General features: G+C 46.9%; 1 protein-coding gene across 1 annotated transcript in view; it reads left to right on the plus strand.

Moving 5' to 3' along the window:
- Window positions 1-2,604: 2,604 nt before the first annotated feature.
- Ror1 (receptor tyrosine kinase like orphan receptor 1) overlaps window positions 2,605-14,695 on the plus strand; it is a 357,307-nt gene continuing 345,216 nt past the window's right edge. The window contains exon 1 of the mRNA XM_031377942.1: window positions 2,605-3,114. Within this exon, the coding sequence (XP_031233802.1) occupies window positions 3,024-3,114 (91 nt within the window). The 5' untranslated portion in view covers window positions 2,605-3,023. The remainder of the gene's footprint in view (window positions 3,115-14,695) is intronic.

Below are 14,695 nucleotides of genomic sequence, written 5' to 3' on the forward strand. Positions count from 1 at the left end.
GGGAGGGAAGGAGGGAGGGAAGGAGAGGGAGGGAGAGGGAGAGAGAGGCTGATGTGTGCTGATTTGTCTGGGCTCTGGTTTTGGTTTTGGGTAGCTTTGGGGGAGCTTTTACCTCTCTTAGTGCCACAGTTCTCTTATGTAAAAATGTCCAGGAGGAGGGTGCACTAGCTGATTTCCACAGACTTTTCCAGCTCTTACATTCCTCTCGCCTATGATTCTGTGATTAAGTTCCTGGAAGGTTTAAGAACTGATAAAAGTGCCATTAAGTTCTGTAGACTCAGCCGTGGCAGCTGTCTGTTACCTAAGATACCTGGTCTGGTGGGGGTTGGGGGTCAGGGGCAGCCTGAGAAGACAGGAAGGCTCCCTGCTTGAAGGCTGTTTATACCATCGATGGAGGGAGAGCCACCTGCGCTGTGCATGATAATTGAGTTGCCTTTGATTTCTGGGTCCCAGCATACTAAAGCCAACCATCAAAGACACTTTCTCAACAAGAGAACCTTATGCAGTAAGTTCCCCAGGCAAGGACTGGAAATAACTGAGACAAGACTGAGTGGGTCCCAGGCAGTGAGATTTGGAAGACATACCAATTTGTGGGGATGAACTGGTTGACCCAAAGGCCCTTCTGTCTATCATTCCCTGACCTCGGGTCAGACTCACAGAAAGAGGGAAAACCATTAAGGCAGCTGGGCTGGTTCTTGCTTTCCAGTCTTAGCAAAGAATAGGTGATTATTTCTCCCACAGGGGCTGGCTGTTCACCTGCCTGAGGGCCCCAGGCTGTAAGTTTAGAGTCTGTGACTGCTGGGATGCACATTGCCTACTGCCTACTGCTCATGTTTCTGCTCTCCCAGGCTGCTTTCTGTGGAGCACAGGAAGCCTGTGGGACAAATAAGACAAGGAACTAGTTCGATGAACAAAGTTCTTCAAATGGTGGTCTAATTCTTGTTCACAGACCAAGTTCTTCCGGTAGTTGTTTGCAGCACCCAGGAAACTGAGACAGTCAAAACAGAATTCTTATCTTCAGCGAAGTGACAGCTCATTATAAAATCCCAAAGCTGAGTCTGAGAGGCAGGTGTAATGGTGATCCAATTTAACCTCATTTACAGAGACCTATAACATGCAGAGCTTTAGTGAAGGCATTTCAGCCTCCTCATGGGAACAGGTCTGGGTGTTGGCTTTGCCATCCATGGTTCATAGAGAATGTGAACAAATCATTCATTTTCTTTCTGCTCACCATTTTTTTTAAAAAAAAATATTATTTACTTATTTACTTTCCATCCCACTCATTGCCCTCCTCCCAGTCACCCCCTCCCACAATTCCTCCCTCATCCATTCCCTTCTCTGAGCTGGCTGGGGGCCTCTTGGGCAACCCCCCCACCCTTGCGCATCAGGTCTCTGTGAGGCTAGGCACCTCCTCTCCCACTGAGGCCAGACAAGGCAGCCCAGCTAAAACATATCCCATGTACAGGCAACAGCTTTTGGCATAGTCCTGCTCCAGTTGTTTAGGGCCCACATGAAGACATCTGCTACATATGTGCAGGAAGGCCTAGGTCCAGCCTGTGTTTATTCTTTGGTTGGTGGTTCAGTCTCTGAGAGCTCCAAGGGTCCAGGTTAGTTGAGTCTGTTGGTCTTCCTGTGGAGTTCCTATCCCCTTAGGGGCTGCAATCTTTTCTACAGTATATATAATGCACCAGGCAAGCAGAAGGTGCTTAGTAGGAAGCCAGGTGATCGTGGATAGGTTCTGAGTATCTTTAGGTTCTGGGGAACAATACTGACAGGGGTCCTTGATTCCTCTTGCATGCTTGGAACCCAAGGCAGCTTGGCATGCAGTGGGTACTCACTTTATATCATCTAGGATGTCCTTGGCACGGAACTCCTAAGAGCATCTATGAGTTACAAAATTAATAAATGGCAAATCAGGAAAAAAGAATAAAAGCACCATTAGTAATGTAAGTAGGAGGTTATAGACTTGCTTAGCTGAATGAGAGCAAGAGAAATAACCTTAATGTAAAGAAACAGAACACCTACATGATATAAAATATGAAGAAACACGTTGAAATATTACTCTATGCTCATATTCGGAAGGCAGAGAAACAGCTTTCAGGAGACCAAGGGACAGTGACAATAAACAACCCAGAAGAATCTCCCGCTAATGTCCTAAAAGAAGCAGATCAGATGAGCTTGATGTAAATGTAGTGAACCTAGGATTAAAAACAAGAAGACACATGAGCCACTTGTATTTGGGCTCCCCCTTAAACAACTCTTGGGAAAGAAGAAACTAAATGGGGCATTGTACAACATCTATACGTGTTCCCTCACCCAAGGCAGTGGCAGAGAAAGACAGTTAAAATCTGGGCTTCCCAACTTGCCCAGTCACATATTGCTCTGCAAGGCCATCCCCCTCCCCAAAGTCCTTCTCTGTCAAAATGTCTCAAGGGTCCCATCAACATCGGTGGCTGGTCCCCAGCGAGCGGAGGTTGAGGGGAGGAGCGATGATGGGTTTACAGGAGGTGTAGGAGCTACTTTCTGAGATGCCTTGGAAGGTGCGGGTCCAGGAGGCGGCAGCAGAGGGCGCTGGGACCCCGGCCTGGGCCCGCCTCTGCCATTGGTCCGTGCTGGGACGCTGGGTTGTGGAGTTGGTGGAAAGTGACAAGTTGGGCGAGAAGAGAGATCGCAGAGAGCTGGAGGAGCCTCGACCGAGTGAGCCCCGAGTCCGCAACCCCGGGCACTGGGCACGCTCTTCAGGAGGGAGCTGGAGACACACGGTGCGCTAGAGCGCTACAGAGAGCCTGGGACTGAACGGCCGGCCGAGGCAGGGCTGCTGCGGAGTACCGGGAGCCGCGCTCCCAGGTCCGGGGCCGCCGAGCGGAGGCGAAGGAGCAGGTCAGAGGGACAAAGAGTTTTGCAAAGGCCCCCCGGTGTCCTGCGAGTGTCTGGGGCAGGACGAAGTGGCCAGGAGCCCTGGGCGAACCCGTGGATGTTCTGCGCGCCGCCAGGGAGCCGCCTGCACCGCCACGAGAGGAGGAATGCACCGGCCGCGCCGCCGCGGGACGCGCCCGCCACCGCTGGCGCTGCTGGCCGTGCTGCTGCTGGCCGCACGCGGGGCTGCTGCCCAAGGTAAGCGGCGCCCGCGCCCGGGTTCCACCGTTGGTCTCCCAGAGCTGGGTGCCGGGTGAGCTCCTCGCCTGTCCCGGAGCCAGACATTCGGCCGCAGCCTGCACGGGCCGCCGGAGGGAGGCAATCCAGGACTCGCCCTGAAGCTCTGCTGCGGTCTGGGGTGCTCTGTGGGACTGGTCCTAGGCATCCAGCTGTGGTTGTCAGTGCTGACAGGAAGTGTAGAAGGATTTTGGAGGTGATGTGTGTGTGTTGGGGGAGATGCTGGTCCTTTGCCTATCTCTTTCTGGATTCCTAGCGCATCCCAACTGGGATCCAGTTTATCTACTTCTCTGTCTCAGAGGGAGTTTGTATTTTCAGTAGTGCCTCAGACAGAGCCTGGGCGGTCCGCGAACCCGTACAAACAAAAGCCCTGTACTCCTAGGACTCCCTTGTCCTTGCGTCTTCACTGCTTGGTGTTCGGAGCCTCCCGCCCTCTAGAGGGTCATCATGCAGACCAAAACCTTTGCTCCGACACTGCCACTTTGTGCAAAGTATACACTCAGAGGCGGCCTGCTGTTACAAAATACTCTGGACTCCTGGTGTGTGCACGTGTGTGTGTGTGTGTGTGTGTGTGTGTGTGTGTTTCGAAGTGGAAGAAAGGGAGGGGGTCATCTAATACATACTTGATTTTGGTTATCTCCAGAGACAATCGCTACAGTTAAAGAAAGCCCCCACCCGCAGCCGGAGCGTCTTAGTTCCCTGCGGGAAGCTTGGATCCTCGCTGGGTCTGAGCCCATACACAATGAGAGGGAAGAGCCCGCTGTGCCTGTGGAGACAACCAATTCATTCTTTGGAAGTTGGAGGGGGAAAGTTGATTAAAGTCTCTGGGGGTCTTGGGCCTCACTTTTAACATGCATCCCTTGAGGGGGTGTTGGAGCCCCTGGACTTTTCCCGCCCCCACTTCCAGGCCCTAGCTTCTCTAGATAAATAGGTCCCTCCTTGTTATCATTCATCTGTGAGCCAGTTAGGGAAGAGTCTAGTTTACGAAACAGTTGGAGGAAAGGACCATTCACTGAATGACTGCTGAATTCGTTTCTACTAAAAGCTAGGGGTGACTTTCTTGGTACAAAGCTCTCAGCAAGGAAGCTGGGTGCGGATTTTGATTTTCCTGGGGATGACTCTGGGACGGGAGCAGCGTTCACCCAATAGAGTTCTGAAGTGTGGGTGTGCTAATCTAGAAGCTCCACGGGGGTGAGGGGGAGTGAATACAGTTTCTAATTGCCATTAAGATGCACATCAGCAGGGGTGCCCTATCTTAAGGGAAAAGACTGATGAAATGTAAACAGTTTGCTCTCCTGGATGTTTTGCTTGGGGACGCCAAACATCTGGCTCTTTGCCACCACACCTGGGTGAAAAGCAGAAAATGGCCCGTGCTGCCGACCCGTGTCCAGCGCAATTGGGGTGATGTACCTAAGGCTGGATTCCTGGCCTGGGGGCCTTGATTAATCCCATTGTTCCCGTGGGCTCCTTTACTTTGTCTTAACCCTTTCAGCCAGTGATTTTGAGGTCACAGCCTCTGCTGATTGGGATGGGATGAGGTAGGGATGTAGGTGTGTTTACCTTTTTTGGCCATCTGTTTTTAAAAAGCCACCCAGGCAATGAATTTGTGAATGTAAAACAATACTGTTGTCAGTAGCTACCCAAAATCCTCTCTCCTTCCTGTTCTGTATTCTAATGATAGGTTCAAACCTGTTGCAGTCTTACCATGCCTTAAATCCTTCTCCATTTTTGTAAATCTTGATCTCTGTTCTGGCTTGAGGTTTTGAAGGTAACCCTGCCTGTCAATGTGGCCCAGAACATCAGCTTGAGGAGATATGTTTTATCTATTAAGTTCTTTAAAAGAATTAAAAATGTATTTCAGTATTCTCCCATCACTTTCTATTTGATTGTCAGCGAGGAGAAAGCCTTTATGTACGTAGTTCCTGGCCTGCTAGTTGTTGACCCTCCTAGCTACCTCCTACCAGCCCACAGGTGAACTTCTGTAAAAGGTATAAACACTCATTACTGCTCCCAAGAGCTGCAGGCTGTTGGAACCTACCTGAGCCTTTCTCAGAATTGTGCTCATTCTGTGGTTTGGCTGCTTGAAGCCAGAGGGAGGTGTCCCAAGACTCAGCTGTCATTTTCTAACTCTCCAATTGCTATGTCAGTAGGTGTCCGTCCCTACTTCATTTAGTATAGGAGTCTCCTGAGGGCCATGAGCCTGTCAGCTTTGCTGGTGAATTGAGGGCCCTCATCAGTCAGCCTCAACTTTTATTAGGGATGTTTGAAAAATCCTACCTTGATGGCTAGGGGACACCAGTCAGAGACAAGATAGGTAGAGGGTGTATGGTCAGATTGCCTCTGGCAGCACTTACTTATCAGTGATTTATTTTATTGGAAAACAAACTTGGCTGCTTTGTTCCTCCAATGACTGTGATACTTGGTGGTTATTTTATTTTACCTTTGTATGTGAGTGTGCGGTGCAGGGAATATATGTTTGTGTTTCTGTGGATGTGTGCACATGTGTAAGCATGTGGGTGTTCCTGTGAAGCCAGAGGTCAGTGTTGAGTGTCTTCTTCAATCAGTCTCTACCTTGATTTTTGAGACATGTTCTCTCACTCCGCTGGAGATTATCGATACAGCTGGGAGGGATGGGTTTGTCTATGCCTGGGCTTATATTAACAGGTCCAGCTTTTACATGAGTTCTGGGGAAATGAGTTCAGTTCCTCATGTTTGTAGGGCAGGCACATTACTTGACGCAGGCACATTACTTGACTGAGACATCTCCTAAGACCAAGAGTTCTTTCAAAAACTCAGCTTTGATCTATTTTATTCTCTGTCTCCTGCATGTGAAAATAGGCTCCAAATTAGACTTTTAAAATGTTTCTAAATGCATGCCACTTGCATCCAAAGGAACATTTTTGCCTGTGGTTTGATGACAGGCACCTACACCACTTCAAATATTAAAAAAAAAAAAAAGTATAGAGTATACTATGGAGAACTAATACTTTTAAACCTTATTTATGTTGATATAAATGTCTTTTTGCAGAGAAATAGACTATGCATTTGTGCAAATATATTAAGGGAACCACAGTTTTGCTGACTGAGTGGAGAAGAGAAAACCTTTTTGGTTATATGTAAAAGCGTATGGTTATTTCCTTCACTTAGTTAAAAACACAGTCCAGTAATCAGAGATTACTCATTTTCCATATTCTAGTTTAAAGAGTAGTATCAGAGGAACCCACTAGCCAAACTTAATGGCTATAACTCAGGCTTTGGCATTAACAGACCTGAGTTTGAATCCTCCTTTTCATATTGTAGGCATGGCGATTATATTTCCTGAGCCTTATAAGAGTTTTATAAGACTTAAATAAATCCATGAGTGTTAAGCACTAGAGAAGTGCCCCCAGCCTAAAAATTAATTGAGGAATTACCTAAGGATGCAGGAAATTCAGGATGTTCGACCCTCTAGAAATAATATACAAAATTCCACATGTAGGTTGATACACATAGGCTTATACGATAATCAGAAAATAGCAACACTGAAAAGATAGGGGCCACCGTGTGGTGACAATTTTGGAATTTTGGTTTCTTAAAAAAGAAAAATCACAGAAATATTACAAGAATGTGTTCCAGGAGTAGGGCTGCGGGGCTCCTTCGATCTGTTCATAGTAGCTGTCTATGATTTGCCTCATGCTCTAGTAGAGGCATGATTTTGCCAGTCTCAGATAATTTCTGTGATTATGTGATGTTTGGGATAATATTTCAGAGGGTCCTGAGAGAGCTGGTGGGTGGTTGTTGGTTGTTTAGGGAGGTTGGTTACAGTTTGTTAGTATCTGTGGTCAAAGAATTAAAAACAAGGAAAAAAAATAGATCCAAGGATTTTCCTAACTCCTCTCTTCTCCTCTATTTTTGTTAGGGGGTGAAACCAGGGAGATAAACAGTGGGAGAAAAGAACCCACAAAGTATCAAAGACCAACTACATCATTGACTTGTAGCAAGGGGAGATGCCTGGGCACTGAGATGCCTTCCAGGGAAGATAAAAAGGAATAGAGTGTTGATGGTAGGTTCTCTGCCACAACCCATGTCAGCTATTCTGTGGAGTGTCTCTCATGCCCATGTTCCCTCCTGGTAGATGGGCTGGTAATTGGGCTTGTGAGAAGCTGATGAATAAAGTCTTATGATCTCAGCTAAGCATGCAATCTTGAGCCTAAGTATTCTAAGGTACTCCTGTATCTGTAATTTATTTAACAGGTACTTGGTGCAATCTGTTTAATGGGTTAGTTGCTGTTTAAAGCCTTCCTTAGTATTAACTCACAGAACTCTCACAAGGACCCTGGGAAGGTGATGGTATAACTAGCTCATTGTGTGGATGGGTCAGGTTAGGCATGGAGATGTGTTAAGCTGCTTTCTCAAGGGCACATAGCCAGGGGATGGCTTTGCTGGGTTTGTAAGCCCTGAGAGTTGGTATTCTCATAGATGACCTCGACCCTACATAGTCGCTCCTGGTTTAGTTCTTATACTTGCTTTCTTTTAACGTGTAGTCCAGAGGTGGTGCATCTTTAGGTTTCTAAGGGCAGTAGAAAGATGTTTTCTTTGACACCATCTAGAGGGTGTCAGAGGTGGTGGGAAATAGTCAATTCTACCATTCCTACAGTGCTGCACTGCCCCCACCATCCTTGCTGTTAGCTTAGACACAGACTGAAAATGCTGGGGATGGTCCAGGCCTCTTGGTCTAAAAGAATTGCATGTTTGCAGTGTAGTAATGCCACTTTGATGTGGTTTGAGGAGTGTGTCCGGTAGTTCCTTCCGGCTAGCTATGAGATGTCTTTTGATGGAGTACATGTGCATTTGCATTTTAGTGCATTACCTGGGGTAGAGGTGGAGGAGGGCTGATTCATTAGACTGCTCTCTAGAACTGACTGCCAGTTCAATATCTCTGTGAGGAGCATATCCAGGCAGGTCCAGCTATAGCTGGAAAAAACTTGACTCTTCCAGGCTCTTTCTCAAACAGAAAGGCCTGGGCCTGGCTTCACTGATCCCCTGAGCTGTGACAGGAGAGATGGACCCCTGGACGTGCATGAGGAGGAGAGAGGAGCAGTCTTCTAGGACCCCAGAAAGTTCTATGGTGTTGAAGGGGGGAGGGAGAGCGGAATGCTTCGAAAATCTTTAACTAAATGCAGCTGCTTGTTACATGGAGCCTGACTTGCATGCCAGGAATATCTCAAAAGCTAACGAATACAAAATAAAAATAAACATCAGGAAAAAGGCTCGCTCTTTGTTGCAGTAAGCTTGGTTGGGGTTTTCAGTTTGTTTAGGAATGGGATAATTGTGGCATCCACTTTATTTTGGTAAGGCAATGAATCGCGATGGATGTGATGTCATTGGGATGTCCCCCCCCACTCCTTTTCCTGCACCGACACAGCCCCCCAGAACACCCAGGCTTGAACATCCATGGGTCCCATGGCTCAGGCAGTTGTCCTTGAGTGAATTACACTGGAAGAGGGCAGATAATTTAATGGGATAATCTTGGCAGACCCAGTAAATTTCACACCCCATCTCTCACTAACAGCAAGGCAGCAGAGGGCTACAACATCCTCAGATGAAAAGGTTGTATAAAAAGGCCCTGCTTCACAGTAACTGTCTGTCCATAAATAAGGTTCTGCAGAGTTTTGATCCAGAAATGTTATTAAACATTGATAAGCCAGGCCTCATAATGTTTGGCATCCACATTCTCCTCCACTTTTACATAGAACCAAAGTTCCAGCCCCACCCCTACCCCCATTTAAAAAAAAGTAGCCCAGAAGATCAATCAGTTTAGACTGTTTATTTTTTCAAGTATGTACATACAGAATGGCCTTCTTTGATAGCCATTTTAGAGAGGTGACATGGTATAACAGAGATAGAGTGAGATCTGAATCCAGTAGACGGCCATTCAAATTGGGACTTTCGCTACTTGGCTATATGTTAACCACACTTGTGTCGTTGTGACCAAATGCTTTAAAGCGACAGGTTATGGAAGGAAAGATCTGTTTTGATTTCCAACGTCAGAGGGATTTCAGTCTGTTATGGAGGAGGAGGTGGGTTGGACAGCTCTGTCCATGGTGGTAGGAGTGTGAGGTGGAGAGGATATTCACACTGTGACAGACAGGAATCAGAGCAGGTCAGCATCTTCAAAGGCCCATCCCAGTAACTTACATCAGCCAGGCTCCTATAGAGCACAGCTTTCAGAGTAGCATCATAAGCTAAGGACTGGCTATTCAAAGCATGGGCCTTTGGGAGACATTCCTGGGCAAACTGCTAACCAATTTACTACCTTCTGATAATTTCCTTGTCTGTAAAATGGGGATTAAGTAGTATCCAGCCTGTACATTGTTTGTGAGAACGAAAAGACACAAGTGGAAAGCACCTGAGGGCACCACGAACCGGCAGAGGAAGCTGTTGGCTGCCGTCAGGATCCTGGGCTTCCTAGAGAAAGCAGAAAGCTGGGCTCCCAGTCCAGAGCTGCTTTGCAGGAGATGCAGCTGAGAATCTTGGAGCAGCACTCCTCGGTTCTCCTGAGGGTCTGGAGTGCTTGGCTTTACAGGGACCATGTAGAGACCCGGGTCTGAGCTGGCCTTAGGCCAGTGCCGAGATCTCCACAGGAGGAGATTCCACAGAGCTTTAAAAACAAAGGCTTCCCCGGACCCCGAATCTTTGGAGAAGAGCAACTCCTCCCAGATATTTGGCTTCGGTGGCCATTCAAAGATTCTGAGTACTAAAAGAGCGTTCATGCCAAGATGTAATGATGCACTGGGGCGGGGGAGGGGCGGTAAGGAAGTTCTGAGGACAAGGTAAAGTTTCTTTTTTTAACAGGAAAGCCTTTTGTCCAGTGCATTTCAACTCATATTTATTATATGTGAGGTGCAGTGTCAGGGAAGTAGGACATTATCCCTGCTTCAGGGAGAGAGGGTGGAGGGAAGTCCTAAACATCTTGAACATCCACTGCATGCCCTGTACCATTCTTTATGGTGAGACTTCTGTGACTCAGTAGCGTTGATGGTTGGACCTTTAAAGTCTATTTACAGATTAAGGACACTCAGACTCTGAGAGGCTGGTATTACAGCCAACCTCATATGATTATCAGATAGGGATTTTGGATTTGAACCCAGACATTTTGATTGTCACATGTACCCTGTTTTCGTGTCTTTGAGATGTGGATAGTTGTAGCATAGATAGCGTAGAACTGACCTCCTATCTCCAAACACCAACTGTCTGTCTAACAGGAGAATTCTATGGGCTGTGGGAAAGTGGCACATATGCACACAGTGGTAGGAAGCATGAATTCCCAGGAAATTGGAGGGTGAAGGGCAGTGAGGACACAGGCAGATTGGGAACCCTCTGAACTGATTGTGGAAAATGTATACCACGGTTCTACACAGGCATCAAGTGTTTAGCCAGCAAGAGGCTTGGGCAGGATTTTGTCTACTTCTAAAGCCCTGTGCTCTTGCCTTTTTGATGTCATCTGGATATAGGAAGTGGTTGTGCTGTCCCTGCATGGAAGGGCAGACAGAATCGAGGTAATTTCTCTGGCATCTTTCCCTCTAGCCCCAAATCCAGGCTTTGGATTGAAGGAGGGGACCAACCACTCAGGTATGGTGCTCCAATGTTAATGTGAGCTGAATAGTCTGGTAGTTCCATTGGAGAGACAAAGTTGGTCACTGCACTAGAGAATTTTCGGAGCTGTAGATTTGTGGCAGTGCTTGCTAGCTGACCAGCAAATCTGTGGTCATCCCTTCTTGAACACAAGTCATTTACAGCTCTCTCCTAGTTAAGTGAAGTCATGTCACTAAATACTAGCCAATGGAATGAGATTGGGAGGATCCAGTGCCACTTGCAATATCCATTAAGACATTCCCGGGCAGGTTGCTATGGTAACTTGAGAAGTTATGTGTTGGAGGTGCCACCTGATGGAAGGAACCTGGGAGCTTCCCTTCTTTACTGCTCTGTGGTTGAAGCCACCTGCTGGTCCCCACTGGCTTGGATTTTATATAAACCAGAAACAAGTGTTTATTGTTAAGACTCAGATTAGGGTTTTCCAGCTATAGCTACTAAGACAATCATACCTAACCAAATGGTACAAACCACAGCATGCCTCAAGACTAACTTAGTAAGTCAGGACCAGCATTTGTAAAAGAGGCAACCTAGTTTTGGTCTGATTATCTCCTATGGAATTTGGAGAACCTGTCTATAAATTAAACTTCTTCCTGAATTACTGACGGCAGATCCTGGGGGTACTCATCACTGTGGAAGATCTAGAAGAATTGCGATTGGCTCTGGGGTAGTTCACTTTTAGGGGCAATAAAACAGACCACTGTAGCATAATTACACAGCCACTAAGTATACCATTAGCAGTGATGAAACACAGCATCCCGAGAAGGCAGAGGCCCTTGGGGAGGATGTGGGCCGTGCTGTGGGAGCTCAGGAATGGTGAGGGTGGTCTAGGGGCTGAGAGGTGAAGAGATGGAAGAGGGGGAGCAGTGTGGGACATAGTCCTGCAGCTGGCTGCTCTGTGGGACCCATTTAGGGCTGTTCTGGTTTCACAGATGGGAATTAGCCACAGAGTGAAGCAGATCTCTAGGCAAGGGTGAGTGAAGAGAAAGCTTTGAGGGGCACTGGGTACCTGGAAGCAGAGAGGGAAGAGAGAACCAGGGTTTTACTCATATAGCCATTTCCTTCTTCTGCCAAGGGTGCCCCTAGAGACTTACAGATGCCTTTGACAAGCAGCTCACATCGTTATGGCTCTTTGCCTCTGCTGCAGTGGTTTGTTTTGCAGTACAGGCTGCTAGGCATTAGTACCAGTTTGCCTGCTTGATGAAAATCCCGGCAGGGAGGAGCTGTAATCGTCTGCACATCTAGAATGCTGCATGGCAGGCAGCGGTGGGTGTTTGTATTGCTGTTAGGGACTGAACTCAGAGCCTGGAGCTGGTTACCAGGTATTCTCCTACTGAGCTGCACCTCAGACCTCTGGCTTCTGCTAGTATTTAACTTGTATAATTTTGAGGGAACCCTCTGAAAGAAGCAGTAATTTATTGCTCTCATTGAATTGAGTTGTTATTTTTCCATAGAATTGCTATTTTTTCTACATAAGGAAACTGAGACACAAAGATTGTCTTGTGTGCTTGTAACAAATCAAATGAAAGAGTCAGGACTTGAACTTGGTTTTCTGGAAGCTGAGGCTTTGTTCTTAACCATGATACCACTCTAGCTCTGCTTCTTTCCCCATCCTCCAAACTCTACTTGGTGATTAAAATTCTACATAAGATCCTAGCCAAATAGCTGAGTGCAAAGAATTATAATTAAATCTCTTGATTTGAATAGAGTATTGAGGCTTAAGGAATTATTTCATACGCAATATTAACTTTAATTTTCCAACTAATCTGATGAAGCTGGTTCTCTCCCCCCCCCTTTTCTTTGGTCCTCTGTTTTTAAGCCAGGCAAGTAAGGTTGGCAGCTTACCCAAGGTCACTCTGTAGGTGGCAGGGTCTGTCTGAAATATAGACCTTCCCCTTAAATCCCATGGGATGTTTTGCTCTGAAGGATTACTTGTGTTTATAATTCATGCCTCTGCTACATGACAGCTTTCACAGTTGACCCAGCAAGCAAATTTGCCCGATTCTCACTTGTCCCATCAACACGACCCTCAAATCAGCCAACATTGTAAGAAACAGTCTGGAAGTATTTGTAGGTGTGGTTTGGAACTGGCATTCCTGTAACCTAAGAAAGTTCCTGGGCAAACAGACTTGGAGAAGTCACTTTAAAGCAAGGGCTTTGCTAAGGGGCTAGTGATGGCAGCTGGTAGATCAGCCATGAAGATGGTTCTTTGGCATTCCATGGGGCTCGGCGCAGAGCATGGCTTTCCTTTTCCTGTCTGGTCAGCAGCTCTGTGGCCTCTGTAAGATTTTTTTTCTTACTTGTTGAATGAGAGGCATAATGGGGTAAGCACACCTTGGGAGGCTGGGCAAGACGCTGGCAAGTGCTGGGCCTAGTGCCTGGCTCATTGGCCTGCGGTTGGTGTGTAATTTGCAGCCACATCCCTGAGAGCAACCCTCTCTGCGGATTTTCACAGGACAGACTGGACAAAATATCTAGGACTCAGACCAAGTTAGGCTCGCTTGTGTGATGTAGTCACTCACCTTGGAGGGAGACTCTTAGATCTACAAGTCTTAGGTTATAATTACATTTGCATTTCTCAAGGACACGGATGTGGGGCAAAAATAGACCCTGTTGCGTCAAATCCAAGACATTCTTGAAAGGCTCTTATCTGTTCTTCACGGGAAATCAACACTGTTTCCGGACAGGATTAGACAAGAGGAATGAAAACAGCCTGGTGTATGCTTTCCCCACATGAGTGATGATATCCCCACCTCTTGGATTTCACTCCAGCCCCATGTTGCTTTTTTCTTTCTTTCTTTCTTTCTTTCTTTCTTTCTTTCTTTCTTTCTTTCTTTCTTTCTTTCTTTCTTTCTTTCTCTCTCTCTCTCTCTCTCTCTCTCTCTTTCTCTTTCTTTCTTTCTTTTTTTATGTAATGTTTCCATCCCCCAGGGGGGAGTGAAGTGGTGGTTTTCCTTCATCCCATTACAACCTTTGTTATGATGATGGAAAGACCTGGTTACAAGTGCAGACCCCAAGGAGTTAGTGCTTGCCCTGGTGCGACTCTTCATAGGGTGGCTGTATGGGAACTTACCTACTCAATATCAGTTTATGAGTGGCTGATACCCAGCAGCAGCAGGCTTTGTGGTATCCGTGGTGGTGATTGTCTCTTTTCTTTATTATGACCATTCTGCTCTACACACCTCATCTGGTGCCTCTAAGACAAGGAATGAAGAATTTCGTGGGGCTAGGTAAGCTTTGCTAGGCAGGGCTGGATGCTGCGGTCTTTAGGTGTATCCTTGATAAGTTGTATGTATCCCATCAGGGATGCAAGAGAGGAACCAAGCACGCTCAGTTCACCCTACTCACACTTATACCTAGGTCACTGTCCAGGATAGGTATACATGTTCCTGTAAGAAGGAGAGAGGGAGGGTGGGTAGAGAGATCCAGGAAAAACACCCTGGTCTCCTTCCCTGGAAGAAATTTCCAGGCCCAGGTTAGAAAGCATCCCTCTTTCCACAAGCTGTAGATTGATTTCTTGAGAATCAGTCCGCTAGATCTCAGGGCTGGGTTGATGTTAAAGCCACAGGTAGGTCAGTCAAAATGCTTACAAAGAGCACTCCTGCATCTTTACCTAAGGACTCACATTTAGAGAGTTCTTTAGCTAATGTGGGATGTGTGTTGTGCTGGCTTCTGGCTCTCAGATCTAGCATAGCCATCGATTTGCCTGCTCAAGCCAGGGCACTGGTGTGCAGCGGTAAGGGGGGAGGTATGTTCCCTCAATGTTCCCTCACCTGCCGAGTGATACCTCTTGTGCAAACTACCAGGTCGCCTTGCCTTCCGCTTGGTTAAATATTTGTTTAACAACCTAAGTGAATGCTGGGGAAATATATGGCAATATCTTCCCAAATGGGAAGTTTGCTGGTTTTTT

The sequence above is a fragment of the Mastomys coucha genome, unplaced genomic scaffold (assembly GCF_008632895.1).
Source record: "Mastomys coucha isolate ucsf_1 unplaced genomic scaffold, UCSF_Mcou_1 pScaffold18, whole genome shotgun sequence".
NCBI lineage: Eukaryota > Metazoa > Chordata > Mammalia > Rodentia > Muridae > Mastomys > Mastomys coucha.